This window comes from Carcharhinus amblyrhynchos, chromosome 35, assembly GCF_965287045.1.
Source record: "Carcharhinus amblyrhynchos chromosome 35, sCarAmb.v2.hapA, whole genome shotgun sequence".
Lineage (NCBI taxonomy): Eukaryota > Metazoa > Chordata > Chondrichthyes > Carcharhiniformes > Carcharhinidae > Carcharhinus > Carcharhinus amblyrhynchos.
The window spans coordinates 8,249,938-8,266,379 of NC_137358.1; the positions used below are offsets into that span (position 1 = coordinate 8,249,938).

Genomic DNA, 16,442 nt, shown 5'->3' on the forward strand with positions numbered 1-16,442 from the left:
CAGAAATACGAACCAATACTCGGAGAATTGGGTATCGTGGTGTTGGCTGAGGGGTTAATATTGGCCTGGATAGATCTCTGGTTCTTCTTTAGTGCCCTGGGATCATGTTTATTTATTTGTCACAAGTAAGCTTACATTAACACTGCAGTGAAGTTACTGTGAAAATTTCCTAGTCGCCACACTCCGGCGCCTGTTTGGGTTACACTGAGGGAGAATTTAACATGGCCAATTTACCTCACCAGCACATCTTTCAGACTGTGGGAGGAAACCAGAGCACCCGGCAGAAACTCACGCAGACACGAGGAGAGCATGCAGACTTCACACAGACAGTGACCCAAGCCAGGAATCGAACTCTGGTTCTTGGTGCTGTGAGGCAGCAGTGCTAACCCACTGTGCCACCGCGTCACACCTGCATCTAAGCAACATTATAAACACTAAGGGGCAATTTAGCATGGCCAATCTATCTAACCTGCACATCTTTGAACACTATGGGACAATTTAGCATGGTCCATCTACCTAACCCATGCATCTTTAAACTGTGGGAGGAAACCAGAGGACCTGGAGGAAACCCATGTTTGCTGTGCAGATACATGGATTTGGGCCAGTGTCTGTGGGAGTTTGCACATTCTCCCCGTGATTGCGTGGGTTTTCTCTGGGTACTCTGGTTTCCTCCCACACCCCAAAAACGTGCTCTTGGGCTGATTGGTGTTAACAAATTGTCCCTAAATTAGACTTCCCTCAATCTTCCCCAATAGGCGTAGACAAATGTCATAAGTAGAAGGGGGCACTCACAATGTTAAAATGGCGGCGCAGGCTCATTTGGCCAAAGGGCCTGTTTCCCACGCTGTGTTGTTCTTTGTTGTTGACGTAGCTCTCACAAGTAGGCCAGACTGGATAAGGACGGCAGATTTCCTTCCCTAAAGGGACATTAGTGAACCAGATGGGTTTTTCCGACAATCAACAATGGTTTCACGGTCATCAGTAGATTCTTAATTACAGTGTTTTTTTATTGAATTCAAATTCCACCATTTGCCATAACAGGATTTGAACCTAACCCCAGGGTATTGGCCAAGTGTCTAGATTGGTGATAATACCACTAGGCCATCACCTCCCCTCAAATGGTCTGGAATTTGAACTCAATTCAAGGAGCACTTGAGGATGGGTAACAAATGCTAACCTTGGCGGGTTTCAAACCTGTGTTTCCAAAACAGTAGCTAAATTTTTGGATTAGTAGTCAGTGGCACAGCAGTTAGCACTGCAGCCTCACAACAACAGAGACCTGGGTTCAATTCCAGACTCAGGTCACTGTCTGTACAGAGTTTGCACATTCTCCCCGTTTCCTCTGGGAGTTCCAGTTTCCTTTCACAGCCTGAAAGATGTGCGGTTAGGGTGCGTTGGCCATGCTAAATTCTCCCTCAGTGTACCCGAACAGGCTGCGGAGTGTGGTGACTAGGGAATTTTCACAGTAACTTCTTTTGTTGCCTCACTCCCACTCCCTCTGTCATCCCTCTCCCTCTTCATCTGTCACCCCTCTCCCCCTTCCTCAATTATCCCTCGCCCTCTCTCTGTCACCCCTCTCCTCCTCCCTCAATTATCTTTCTCCCCCTCCCTTTGTTGCCTCACTCCCCCTCCCTCTGTCACCCTTGTCTCCCTTCCGAAGTAACCCCTTTCTTCCTCCCTCAATTATCTCTGTCCCCCTCCCTTAGTTACACCTCCCCTTCTTCAGTTACCCTTTCCTCAGTTGCCCCCTCCCCCCTCTCTCAGTTACCTCTCCCCCTCCCTCAGTTACTCCTCTCCCCTGTCTCAATTACCCCTCCCCTTTCTCAGTTACCTCTCTCCACTCTCTGTTATCCCCTCCCCTCCCTCAGTTACCCCTCCCTCCTCTCTCAGTTGCCCCCTCCCCCTCCTCATTTAACCCCCTCCCTCAATTATCCCTCTCACACTCCCTCTGTCACCCCTCTCCCTCGATTATCCCTCTCCCACTCCTTCTGTTACTCCTCTCCCACATCCTTTGTTGCCCCTCTCTCCCCTCTCTCAGTTACCCCTCTCCCCTCCTCAGTTATCTCTCTCGCCTCCCTTTGTTACCCCTCTCCCCCGCTCGCGAGTAGCTTCCTGGATTTTGGAATTCTTCACGGTGGCAGAATTCCGTAAGCATTCTCATGGTTCTGTAAATCCCTGTAATTACAAACCCATAAGGTTATCTCCCCAGATGGAAAAAACTTCAGTCCACATCCAAAATAAAGGAATTGACAAATAGCCAGATAAGCTGTAATTCAACCCCTTCCTCCAGAGAGATATTAACTGGGAATAACACTAACTAACAATGGGAATACTGTGTACAGTTCTGGTCACCCTATTATAGAAAGGATATTATTAAACTAGAAAGAGTGCAGAAAAGATTTACCAGGATGCTACCGGGACTTGATGGTTTGAATTATAAGGAGAGGCTGGATAGACTGGGACTTTTTTCTCTGGAGCGTAGGATGCTGAGGGGTGATCTTATAGAGGTCTATAAAATAATGAGGGACTCAGATCAGCTAGATAGTCAATATCTTTTCCCAAAGGTAGAGAGTTTAAAACTAGAGGGCATTAGGTTTACAGTGAGAGAGGAGAGATACAAAAGGGTCCAGAGGGGTAATTTATTCACACAGAGGGTGGTGAGTGTCTGGAACAAGCTGTAGTCTGGAATAAGCAAAAGGCAGTAGTAGAGGTGGGTACAATTTTGTCTTTTAAGAAGTGTTTAGACAGCTACATGGGTACAATGGGTATAGAGGGATATGGGCCAAATGCGGGCAATTGGGATTAGCTTAGGGGTTTCAAGAAAAGGGCGGCATGGACAAGTTGGGCCAGTTTGCATGCTGTAAACCTCAATGACTCTGTGACTAGCACCTGATTTAAGTGAGAGCTTGGCTCACTCAGATTTGCTTTTAAAGAGACAGTTTCAAGTATTTTACTGCATCTCCTTCCGGAGACAGTTTTTCATCATGGCAGTTGGTATGGTCACTGCCTCTCCTGGTTTGTCTTTAGTCTGTCCCAGCCACCAAGCTTTATTCTTGACTTTGAGATTTTCCGAATCATATCCTCTTTCTCTCATTTTCTTTATTAATTTTTTATGCTCAATTATTACCGTTTGTATCAAACTATCCTCGGGTCCCCACCACAGATTCCCTACATTTTTGACCGACTGCCATTATTCCATTGCACAGTCCCTGAGTGTCTTTGTTTTCATGCAGTGTTTTCTCGCTCTGGTAATCGATCAGGGTGATACAAAAATCTGTCTTTATTCTTCCGCTCACTAAGTGCTATATACTTACTCAGTACTATATGTGTCCGCATCTTCATATTTTAAAAATTTTGTTCGGGTCGCTCAACTTTTGGTCCCAGCGGCCTGATACGCAATTCTTCTATCTACTGGGTAGTAAGTCCTCACCCGCAGAGGAGATGCATCATGCTGCCAGAATCCGGTGAATGACCCTGCTCGCAGCGCCAATCTATAGGAGCAACTTTCAGACCCTATGCTGGCTTTTACGTGGGGGATTTCCCTTCTTAATTATAGCTCAGCTAACATAAAGACTTGTGGAGACAGTGTTCTGGTAAAAGATGTTCTTTATTTTCCAAGCTTGGTCAACGTACGAGGAAGAATTACTTGAGAAAGTTCTAAATCAACTGTGAAATTACATTATTCTTAGTTCTGTAATTATACAATTTTCAAAGGCTATTTTCCCACCCCAGCCAGGTAGAAGTCAATCATTAGAAGTACAGATTACCTTGGCCAATAACATCTACTCCTTGGCAACATGGGATTGTGTGATTAGCTCATGGACATTAAGGGTCTTACTCATCGTCTCCTGATGTGTCCCAGACCCAAATATCCACTGTCCTTAGTTCAATGTGTATCCATTCATAAAGGATATTTGGAGACCACTAATAAGAATTGTTTCTTTTCCTTTGCTCAGCAGCAATATTGTGTTTTAAGGAATGTGGTTTTTTTTACTTAACTACATCCCATAATGCCTTACGAGCATAATGTTGTTAACAAAGGTATATGCTTTTAATACAAAATATGTTTTCAAAAATACATGTCCAAATTCTCTAATAGTGGTTATATGTATTTCCATGCAAGCAGTATATTTCGGGTGTTCTGTAATTCTTTCCGTATCTTATCTATTCTGATCCTATCCACCTCGATCTGCTGAGGTTTGATCCCAAGCCATTCTGAATTCCCTTACTAAGTGTGGCCTCTCCTCCGAAGATAGGATTGTCACTCTAAGGCTGAGTAGAATCTGAGATAGGAAAGTGGCTCATTCTTTTGTATTAATATCTGGCACCTCAATGGGCGCTGCTGTCTCGAGGTGGCACAGGATGGGGGTGGGCATGGGGCTTTGGGCCTCTTCATTCAACTTGTTTAGATTGACACATGGAAGCCTTAGGTAAGAGTCTCTCCTGAACGTTGGTCGATGTGTTAGACTTTCTTGGGTTTCCTTCCAACTTGTAAGTAATAGAAAAGCGAAGAGCTCCCAAATAACGCATAACTTAAAAGCATGATCCCTACATCTTGGGAAAACAGGCCTTCATCTGCAGCTGAAGCCAGTGTCACTGCAAGAAAATAGAGAGAATTATGAGTTAAAGGACTTAACTGAACTTTACACGGGTCCATAGCAAACCAATCACAAGTGGAATTCAATTTTTATCCACTGTTGTATGGGGAATGGTTGAGGACCCTAGGTCTGTACTTGTTGGAGTTTAGAAGGACGAGGGGGGGATCTTATTGAAACTTACAGGATACTGCGAGGCCTGGATAGAGTGAACGTGGAGAAGATGTTTCCATTAGTAGGAGAAACTAGAACCAGAAGGCACAACCTCAGGCTGGACGGACAATCCTTCAAAACAGAGATGAGGAGGAATTTCTTCAGCCAGAGAGTGGTGAATCTGTGCAACTCTTTGCCGCAGAGGAGGCCGGGTCATTGAGGGTCTTTAAGACAGAGATAGATAGGTTCTTGATTGATAAGGGGATCAGGGATTATGAGGAAAAGGAAGGAGAATGGGGGTGAGAAAAACATCAGCCGTGATTCAATGGCAGAACAGACTTGATGGGCCGAGTGTCCTAATTCTATGTCTTATGGTCAACCATTGTTGAAGTTAAACACCTCGACTTTCTCAGGAGGTTAAGAATATTTGGCATGTCTGCTATGACTTTCACCGATTTTTACAGATGGACCATAGATGGCACCCTTTCTGGTTGTAACACAGCTTGGTATGGCTCCTGCTCTGACCAAGACAGCAAGAAGCTACAAAGGGCTGTGAACATGGCCCAATCCATCAAAGAGAACCAGCCTGCCATCCATTGACTCTGTCGACACTTAAAGAAAAGTAAAGTTTATGTATTAGTGTCACAATTAGGTTTACATTAACACTGCAATGAAGTTACTGTGAAAATCCCCGAGTCGCCACACTCTGGCACCTGCTCAGGTACGCTGAGAGAAAATTTAGCATGGCCAATGCACCTAACTTGCAGGTCTTGCAGACCGTGGGAGGAAACCAGAGCACCCAGAAGAAACCCACACAGGCATGGGGAGAATGTGCAAACTCTGTACAGGTAGTGACCCAAGCTGGGAATCAAACCCAAGTCCCTGGCGCTGTGAGGCAGCAGTGCCAATTACTGTGCCATCATACCACCCTGCTGTCTTGGAAAAGCAGCCAGCATAATCAAGGACCCCATACACCCCAGATATACCCTCTTCCACCTTCTTCTGTTGGGAAAAAGATACAAAAGTCTGTACCAACCGACTCAAGAATAGTTTCTTCCCTGCTGCTATTGGACTTTTAAATGGACCTACCTTATATTAAGTTGATCTTTCTCTACATCCTAGCTGTGACTCTAACGCTACATTCTGCACTCTTCTTTCCTTTTCCATTGCTTCTCACTGGTAGGACTTTCCAGTCCTGCTGAATGCCCTCTTCCCCCCTCTCTCCCCCTCCCCCACATGGGTAACCTAGCAGTGTCACGGTTGAGCCATGCAAAACATTGTCAACATCGACAGGACTGGAAGATCCTGGGGTGCTGGAAAATCCTGCCCACTGGAATCAGAGCAGGTGAGGGGCCAACAATGGGAAGGTCTGTTAACCTTGAGCAGGATTTTATGGTTTCGGGACGAGTGAGGCCATAAAATCCCATTCATTGTCCTTCAATCCTTGCCCAGAACTCTCTTTCTGTGTTAACTCTCTCTAAGATTTGGATGGCTGAGTCAGTAACATTCTGTGGCCTTGGTTCTTGTCCCATTCCGGCACCTTGCACGCAACATCCAGGCCAACTGCTCGGAGTAGTACAGAGGGAGTGCTGCACTGCCAAGGAACTGCCTCTTAGATGAGACTTAAAGTGGAGTTCTGGTTTGTATTTGCATAGTGCCTATCCCAGCCCAAGGAGAGATCAAAGCACTTTAAGGCCAATGAAGTGCTTATAGAGGTGTAGTCTCTGTTGCCATGTGGAAAAGCACAGCAAGCTCCCACAACCGACAAATGTGAGAATGAGCCAAATAATGTTACCCAGTGATGTGAGTTGAGGGATGAATATTAATCCAGGGCACTGGGGATTCTACAACTCTTTGGAACATGGGATCTTTAACATCCACCTGAGGTGGGGTGGGAGGAGTGGGGAACAATTTAATATTCCATCCAAAAGACAAGATGGCACCCGTGACCAATGTGGAAGGATACTGGGAAAAGGTTGGGGAATGGCATCAAGTCTGGTTTGGGGAGTTGGCGCAAACATGATGGATCAAATGGTCGTCTTCTGCATCGTGACAATTCTGCGATTCCGTGACCGTACAGCACTCCTGCAAGGCCGCACTGGGAGTATTGGCCTCAATTCACCCCAAGGCAACACAGACCGGAGAAATTTGTGTTAATAATGTTCCTTAGAGGCAGCTGTTTTTTGATTTGATTTGATTTGATTTATTATTGTCACATATATTAACATACAGTGAAAAGTATTGTTTCTTGCACGCTATACAGACAAAACATACTGTTCATAGAGAAGGAAATGAGAGAGTGCAGAATGTAGTTTTACATTCATAACTAGGGTGCAGAGAAAGGTTAACTTAATGCGATGTAGGTCCATGCAAAAGTCTGACAGCAGCAGGGAAGAAGCTGTACTTGAGTCGGTTGGTACGTGACCTCAGATTTTGTATCTTTTTCCCGACGGAAGAAGGTGGAAGAGAGAATGTCCGGGGTGCATGGGATCCTTAATTATGCTGGCTGATTTTCTGAGGCAGCGGGAAGTGTAGACAGAGTCAATGGATGGGAGGCTGGTTTGCGTGATGGATTGGGCTGCATCACAACCTTTTGTAGTTTCTTGTGGTGTTGGGCAGAGCAGGAGCCCAGACCAAGCTGTGGTGCATCTGTAAACATTGGTGAGAGTCGTAGCTGTCATGCCAAATTTTCTTAGTCTTCTGAGAAAGTAGAGGCATTGATGGGGCTTTCTGTTGGCGTGGTGGGACCAGGACAGGTTGTTGGTGATCTGGACATCTAAAAACTTGAAGCTGTTGACCCTTTCTACTTCGTCCCTATTGACGTAGACAGGGGCATGTTCTCCTCTACACTCCCTGAAGTCGATATACAGCACCAGGGACCAGGGTTCAATTCCTGGCTTGGGTTAATATCTGTGCAAAGTCTGCATGTGCTCCCCGTATCTGCGTGGGTTTCCTCTGGGTGCGCCGGTTTCCTCCCACAGTCTGAAAGACGTGCTGGTTAGGGTGCATTGATCTGAACAGGCATTGGAATCTGGCGGCTAGGGGACTTCCACAGTAACTTCATTGCAGTGTTAATGTAAGCCTATTCGTGACTTGTGACACTAATAAGTAAACTTTAAGTGAGATGCAGTTTTCATTCTTACTGGGCTAACTGCGGTTGCTCTGACAGGAACACGGGGATACAATGCGGTAACAAAGTGTGAGCACTCCAGTATACATACCCAGAAACTGCACAGCGAAATAGCATGTTTCCGACAGGAGGGTCCATCGTATAATCATCTTCTCGGATGTGTAAAAGGCATTCCATAAGATCAGAGAAATACCTTCATTCAAAAAGGAAACAGCTTGGTTATGGTCTGGAAACTTCACAATGGACGGTGAAGGGACAATACTGAGACAGGCATTGCTTTTGATAGGCATTTGACAAAGGGTCATCTGGACTCGAAACATCAGCTCTTTTCTCCCCTTACAGATGTGCCTTACAGATGTGCCCTATTCCCCTTACAGATTACAAATCTGCTGAGATTTTCCAGTGTTTTCTCTTTTGATCGCCTACACTGTGCCACTTTTTATTTGGTGTGCATTCTGATGTTCATAGAATTGCTACAGGGCAGAATGAGGCCATTCAGCCCATTGAATCTGCACCCAGGCCCAATCCTCATAACCCCATACATTTACCCTAGCTAGTCCCTCTGAGTGTGGCAATTTAGCATGGCCAATCCACCTAACCAGCACATCTTTCGGACTGTGGGAGGAAACCGGTGCACCCAGAGGGAAACCCACGCAGACACGGGCAGAATATGCAGACTCCACACAGACAGTGACCCAAGCCGGGAATCGAACCCGGGTCCCTGGAGCCTTGAAGCAGCAGCACTAAACTCTGTGCCACTGGCAGAAAAGGTCTTCTGTTACAATAGGCAGTGTTCCTGCCTCTGAGCTAGGCTTCTGGGCTTGAGTCCCAACCCCAAGACTTGATGACCAAAGAAGGTGCCTTCGTAATGCAGCCAAACAGGTCATAGAATGCAGAAAAAGGCCATTTGGCCCATCAAGTTTGCACTGATCACAATCCCACCCAGGCCCTTTTCCAGTAATACCACAAACCCACCCTGACACGAGGGTCAATTTAACACAGCCAATCAAGCTAACCTGCACATCTTTGGACGATGGGAGGAAACCGGAGCACCCAGAGGAAACCCACACAGACACGGGAAGAACGTGCAAACTCCACACAGATATTGACCTGAGGCCGGAATCGAACCCGGGCCCCTGGTGCTGTGAGGCAGCAGTGCTAACCATTGTGACACCGTGCCGCCCTGGTAGATGGAATTAGGTGTGAGTTCAGGTGTTTCTAATGTGTCAGTGTGGACTCGATGGGCTGAAGGGCCTTTTCTGCACTCTATGATTCTATTTGACCACATAATTAAGGCACCTTCCTTAGCCATCGTGTCCTGGGGTGGGACTCGAACCTGGAGCTTCTGGTTTATCAGTTGGCATTTTAGAATCATAGAGTCCTCCGGTACAGAAGGAGGCCATTCGGCCCATTGAGTCTGCACTGACCACAATCCCACCCAGGCCTCATCTCGATAACCCCACGCATTTACCCTCGCTGGTCCCCCTTGACACTAAGGGGCAATTTAGCTTGGCCAATCCATCTAACCCGTGGCAGAAAAGAACCTCATCTACCCATTGAGGCAGATTTTCAATTTGTGACTGGTGACTTACTGAGCAATGCACCACCATGGAGTCGGAGAGAAGCTTTACAGGAGGGTGTGTACTCTTCCTGGAACAGCAAACCATTCAGCAGCCTAGGAAACACCAGAGCCTGGAGTAGAAAGGAAACAAGAAATTAAACCTCGGGCCAACCAGGAAATGGAACCCTTTCAGATTCAGAGTGCCCCCTTTCTCTATTCAAATCGAAACTCTCGACCCATGGCTCTGTTACTGTCCTTGGGCACAATCCTCCACTCCCTGCATTTTCATAGAATCCTACAGTACAGGAAGAGGCCCTTCGGCCCATCAAGTCTGCACCAAACACAATCCCACCCAGGCCCTACCCCCATATATTATACCCACTAATCCCTCTAATCTATGCATCCCTGGACACTAAGGGGCAATTTCTTACTATGGCCAATCAACCTAACCTGCACATCTTTGAGCTGTGGGTGGAAACTGGAGCACCTGGAGAAAACCCACACAGACACAAGGAGAATGTACAAACTCCACACAGACAGTGATCCAAGCTGGGAATTGAACCCAGGACCCTGGAGCTGTGAAGCAGCAGTGCTAACCACTGTGCTACCGTGCCACCCACTGGAGAACTACTCCTGCCTTTATTGGGAAACTCTGCTGCAGCTTTGGCTATGAGTTCTATTGGTTCTATTTCATGGAGCTGCTGTTTAAATAGACACTGCTGATTGAATAAACTCTATCCCACGCTGAAACAGTTAAGTAGACTCTGTTGAGCAAATAGACTTTAAAGTTACAAAATTTATTCATTAGTCACAAGTAGGCTTACATTAACACTGCAATGAAGTTACTGTGAAAATCCCCCAATTGCTACGCTCCGGCGCCTATTCGGATACACTGAGGGAGAATTTAGCACGGCCAATGCACCTAACCAGCACGTCTTTCGGACTGTGGGAGGAAACCCACACAGACACGAGGAGAATGTGCATATTTTTCACAGGCAGTGACCCAAGCCAGGAATCAAACCCTGGTGTTGTGAGGCAGCAGTGCTAACCACTGTGCACTGCTATTAAATAGACTCTTTTTTTCCCCTGAACTGTTAGGTTACACACACACACACACACACACACACACACACACACACACACACACACACACACACACACACACACACACACACACACACACACACACACACCCTCCCCACCACCACTGAAAAACTCAGTAACTGACGCATTGATGTCAGTATTCACTACAATATCTAACTGGTTAGATTCCTGAAATCATAACTTGTTGCCTTTTTGTGTCCCCCAAAACACAATCTTTTTTTTACTGCCTCTGGCCAGCTGGATACAGCCCTCTAGGGGGCTCTACAGCCGAGGAAATTGACATTTACAAGAGAGGCAGTGGTGCTCTGGTATTGTCACTGGGCTAGTAATCCAGAGACCCAGGGTAATGTTCTGGTTCGTAATCCCACCACCGCAGATGGTGAAATTTGAACTTAATGATTAAATATCTGGAATTAAGAGTTTTTACCAATGAACATGAAACCATTGTCAGAGAAACCCACCTGGGTCACTAATGTCCCTTTAGGGAAGGAAATCTGCCGTCCTTACCCGGTCTGGCCTACATGTGACTCCAGAGACACAGCAATGAGGTTGACTCTTAACTGTCCTTGGGCAAGTAGGGATGGGTAATAAATGTTGGCCCAGCCAGCGACGCCTGTGCTCTGAATTCCCTTATTATATAGAAACCAGGAGAGGTTCTTCGAGTCTGCTCTGCTGTTTATTTTGAACATGGCTGATCATTAGCCCAAGCTTCAATGATTCCAGTCTTGTCTGAGCCTCCACAACTCGCTGGGATAGGGGATTCCAAAGTTTCCCAACCCTCTGACAGAAAGATGGCAGATTTCCTTCCCTAAAGGGACGTTAGTGAACAAGGTGGGCTTTTCCAACAATTGACAATGGTTTCATGGTCATCAGTAGATCCTTAATTCCAGATTTCTCTTTTTTATTGAATTCAAATTCTGCATCTGCTGTGGTGGGATTTGAACCCGCACAGATTCAATTCATAAAATCCGGAATCAAAACTCTTGTCAGTGATTAACCAATATCTTTTAGGGAAAGAAGTCTGCTCTCTTTACCCAGTCTGGCCTACATGTGACTCCAGGCTGTGCTCACTGGGGCTATACTCATTGGAATTCAGAAGAATGAGGGGAGATCTTATAGAAACGTACAAGATTATGAAAGGAATAGAAGCAGGGAAATTGTTTCCACCGGCAGGGAAACGAGAACTAGGGGGCATGGCCTCAAATTAAGGGGGAGCAGATTTAGGACTGAGTTGGGGAGGACCTTCTTCACACAAAGGGCTGTGAATCTGCGGAATTCTCTGCCCAGTGAAGCAGCTGGGGCTACCTCATTGAATGTTTTTAAGGCAAGGATAGATGCATTTTTGAACAGTAAAGGAATTAAGGGCTATGGTGAGCGGGTGGGTAAGTGGAGCTGAGTCCATGAAAAGGTCAGCCATGATCTTACTGAATGGCGGAGCAGGCTCAAGGGGCCAGATGGCCAACTCCTGCTCCTAGTTCTTATGTTCTTATGTTGAAACCTCACAGCAATGTGGTTGATGTGGTTGATTCTGAAGTATCCAAGTGAACCGCTCAAATACAATTAGGAAATTAAATACTGCCCCGACAGTGACATACACTGTATGTCATGAGTGACATACACTCGTGAATGAATAAAAAAATTCATGATCACACAAAAGTTTTATAATTATAAAACTTTTAGTTGGTGGATGATTCAATACTCTTTCTTGACATTGCTGCTTTTGGACATTTCACTGAATTATATAAAACATTTGTCCTAGGGAACCCGTTTTAGGGGAGTCAATGGCGTAATGGTTTTGCCGTTGGCCTAGTAATCTAGAGACCCAGGGTGATGCTCTGAGGAACTGGGTTCGAATCCCATCACGGGACAAATATGGCTAATCACCCTATCCTGCACTTCTTTAGAAACTAAGGGGCAATTTAACACGGCTAATGCACCTAACCTGCATATCTGTGGACACTAAGGGGCAATTTAGCATGGCCAACCCATCTAACCTGCACATCATTGGCCACTAAGGGGCAACTTAGCTTGGCCAATCCACCTAACCCACACACCTTTGGCCACTAAGGGGCAATTTAGCATGGCCAATCTACCTAACCTGCACATGTTTAGTCACTAAAGGGCAATTTACCATGGCCAATCCACCTAACCTGCATATTTTTGGACATTAAGGGGCAATTTACAGTGGCCAATCCACCTAACCTGCACACTTTTGGACACTGAGGGGCAATTTAGCATGGCCAATCCAACTAACCAGCACATCTTTGGACACTAAGGGGCAATTTATCATGGCCCATCCACCTTTTTAATCTGGAATTAAATCTACTGATGACCATGAAACCATTGTCAATTGCCAATAAAAACCCATCTGATTCACTAAAGTCCTTTTGGGAAGGAAATCTGCCATCCGTACCCACTCTGGCCTACATGGGACTCCAAAGCTAGAGCAATATGGTTGACTCTGAAATGGCCCTAGCAAGAGCAATTAGGGATGGGCAATGAATGCAGGCTCAGCCAATCATGTCCCTGACCCACGATGAAATAAATAAAATCACCAATTATGCACAAAGAATTTATGATAAAGGTCTTGAACTGACCAGAATTCCAGCGATGGTGAATGTGACTGCAGATGTGAACTGCCAGAACCTGAAACAAGAAGTAACGTAGAAACTGTTAGGTTGTTCACACTGGTTGCATTTGATTCTTGATAATTCAGCAGGGTAAGGATCATTCACTGTGTAACTTTGTGGGTCAGGATTCTCCCAAAAAAATGTGAAGTGCTCAATGGGTGGGAAAATGGGAGTATTTGCCACTTTTTTTTGGGCATACTTACCAGAGCCTATCTCCAACAGTCGGAGCATCGCAGAGTACCTTATTATGATTCATTTGGAAAAGTGGTGGGTGGGGACTGTTCTCACCCGAGAGGCTGGCTGCATGGCGCTGAGTGTGCCACTGCGCATGCGCCGTTCTGTCAGCGCTGAGTTTGCCGAGTGCACATTGGCTTCCCATTGTCAGCCTTCTGATTGCTGGACTCTAATCACTGAGCAGCATCCCCCCTCCCAGCCTCGCAATAGGCTGGCCCTGCCTCAAATATGCCTCCTCATCTCTGGCCTCACCCCTCCCTTTGGCACTGCCCAGTGCCCCATGGGCAGAGCCAGTTCACCACTTGGGCAGTGCCAGGGTGTCAGGCTGGCACTGCCCAAGGGGCACTCCCCCCCCTTAAACCGTCCTCCCGGATGGGCCTCAATGGCCTCTGTCCCTCCTAGCGAGGTCAAGACGCCGATTCCACATTAGTGGGGTGCAGTCGCAAACACCCTGGAGGGGACCACTCCTGGCAGGGGGAGGGGAGATGTTAGTCTGTCCAGAAAACACTGTCCCAGGCCCACTAATCATAATCAAATTCGAATTCAGTATAATAATCAGCTCTTTGCCGAGTTGCAGCACAGATCTGACTGTGCTAAAAATAAAGGCACTTGGGATATCCGCTGCTCGAACAGCGCAGTGGGCCAGGAGAACCCCAGCCGTGGAGTTTCTGTTTCTTCAGCAGGGTAAGGAACATGGAGAGGGTGAGACAGGCAGGAGCACATGGGCTGAATGGCCTCCTTCTGTGCGATATGTCTCTGTTTCTGTGATACAGAGTGAGGAGAATGTCTGGTGGGTTATCAGTCACTACTGTCCACAAACAAACCCATGGTCAGAACTAACACATTTCTGAAACACATAAGGTCTGCTGCTCAGAGGAGGCTCCTGCTGTTCTATAAACACAAGACACAGGCAATCTAAACTCTAATGTCCTATTACCTGCCTGTGGCTTGTAGTGTTTGGGTCAGTAAGAGTTAATGTGGGAACTGCCCACTTTATGATGCAGAGAGTCCCATGTTGGCACCCTGAGGACATCGTCTAGCAGACGCCAGCTTGAGCGCAGCATCTAGATAGGGCTACACCGTGGAGATGTATTGGTACTGTGGTTAGCACAGCTGCCTCACAGCACCAGGGAACCAAGTTCAATTCCCGGCTTGGGCCACTGTCTGTGTGGAGTCTGCACATTCTCGCCCTGTCTGTGTGTGTTTCCTCCGGATGCTCCAGGTTCCTCCCACAATCTGAAAGATGTGTTGGTTAGGTGGGTTGGCCGTGTTAAATTGCCCCTTAGTGTTCAAAGATGTGCAGGTTATGTGGACTAGCCATGCTAAATTGCCCTTTAGTGTCCAAAGATGTGCAGGTTATGTGGACTAGCCATGCTAAATTGCCCTTTAGTGTCCAAAGATGTGCAGGTTAGGTGGATTGGCCATGGTAAATTGCCCCTTAGTTGGGGGGATCTTATAGAGATGTATAAGATAATGAAGGGGATGGATAGGGTAGAGGTAGAGCGATTCTTCCCGCTTAGAAAGGATAGCAGGACTAGAGGGCACAGCCTCAAGATAAGTGGGGGGCGGTCTAGATCAGAGTTGAGGAGGAACTTCTTCTCTCAAAGGGTGGTGAATGTCTGGAATTCTCTGCCCGTTGAAGTGGTGGAGGCTACCTCGCTAAATATATTTAAGACACGGGTAGATAGGTTTTTGGTAGGCAAGGGAATTAAAGGTTATGGGGAGAAAGCGGGAAAGTGGAACTGATCCACTTCAGATCAGCCATGATCTTATTGAATGGCGGGGCAGGCTCGAAGGGCTAGATGGCCTACTCCTGCTCCTATTTCTGATGTTCTTATGTTCTTATGTCCAAAGATGTGCAGGTTATGTGGACTAGCCATGCTAAATTGCCCCTTAGTGTCCAAAGATGTGCAGGTTAGATGGATTGGCCATGCTAAATTGTCCCTTAGTGTCAGGGGGATTGGCAGAGTGAATACTTGGGCTTATGGGAATAGGGCCTGGGTGGGATTGTTCTTGGTGCAGGTCCGATGAGCTTCCTTCTGCACTGTCAGGATTCTATGATTTTAATACAAAAATTCGGAAGAGGAAAACAGTGGCCAAAGAATGGAAGAAAAACCCACTGTGCACTGTAAGACTCCACGGAGGTCCATTGTGAATATCCACACATTATTGAGTCAAAGGACCAAGGCAAGTGGGGGTAGGAAAAAACAAGAAGAAACAGCCAAGAGGCTTATAAAGTGAGCTTGTGAAAATACAGATAATTAACCAAATGGCAACAGCAGGTGGCAGGAGCGAGCAGATGGCTGTGAATGTAGGAAAGCAATCTGTCATAGTTCAGAAGAATCAAAACCAACAAAAGGGAAGTGGAATTATTCACCAAGAAAATGATTGTATCAAAGCTTCATTGGAAGAAGTCAACCAGATGTACGGTCAGAGACACAATCAACTTGCAAGTATTCAAAGTAGCCATAGCTGCAAATTACTCTGAAGAACCAATACATGAGCCTTGAAAAAACCTGAGTTAAAAACATTTTACAGAAGAGGTACCACTGAGGGAGTGCCGCACTGTCAGAGGGTCAGTGCTGAGGGAGTGCCGCACTGTCAGTGGGTCAGTGCTGAGGGAGTGCTGCACCGTCAGAGGGTCAGTGCTGAGGGAGTGCTGCACTGTCAGAGGGTCAGTACTGAGGCAGTGCCACACTGACAGAGGGTCAGTGCTGAGGGAGTGCCGCACCGTCAGAGGGTCAGTGCTGAGGGAGTGCCGCACTGTCAGAGAGTCAGTACTGAGGCAGTGCCACACTGACAGAGGGTCAGTGCTGAGGCAGTGCCGCACTGTCAGAGGATCAGTGTTGAGGGAGTGCCGCACTGTCAGAAGGTCAGTGCCGAGTGCCGCACTGTCAGAGGGTTAGTGCTGAGGGAGTGCTGCACTGTCAGAGGGTCAGTACTGAGGGAGTGCTGCACTGTCAGAGGGTCAGTGCTGAGGGAGTGCTGCACTGTCAGAGGGTCAGTGCTGAGGGAGTGCCGCACTGTCAGAGGGT

At 46.8% G+C, this 16,442-nt stretch overlaps 1 protein-coding gene across 1 annotated transcript in view; it reads right to left on the bottom strand.

Annotated features, from left to right (window-relative positions):
- Nucleotides 1-3,588: 3,588 nt before the first annotated feature.
- Nucleotides 3,589-16,442, bottom strand: part of LOC145361601 (tumor protein p53-inducible protein 11-like) — a 28,239-nt gene continuing 15,385 nt past the window's right edge. The window contains exons 4-7 of the mRNA XM_080217453.1: nucleotides 13,141-13,189; nucleotides 9,471-9,570; nucleotides 7,970-8,071; nucleotides 3,589-4,596 (exon numbers count right to left, since the gene is read on the bottom strand). Coding sequence (XP_080073579.1) covers nucleotides 4,463-4,596; nucleotides 7,970-8,071; nucleotides 9,471-9,570; nucleotides 13,141-13,189 — 385 coding nt within the window. The 3' untranslated portion in view covers nucleotides 3,589-4,462. The remainder of the gene's footprint in view (nucleotides 4,597-7,969; nucleotides 8,072-9,470; nucleotides 9,571-13,140; nucleotides 13,190-16,442) is intronic.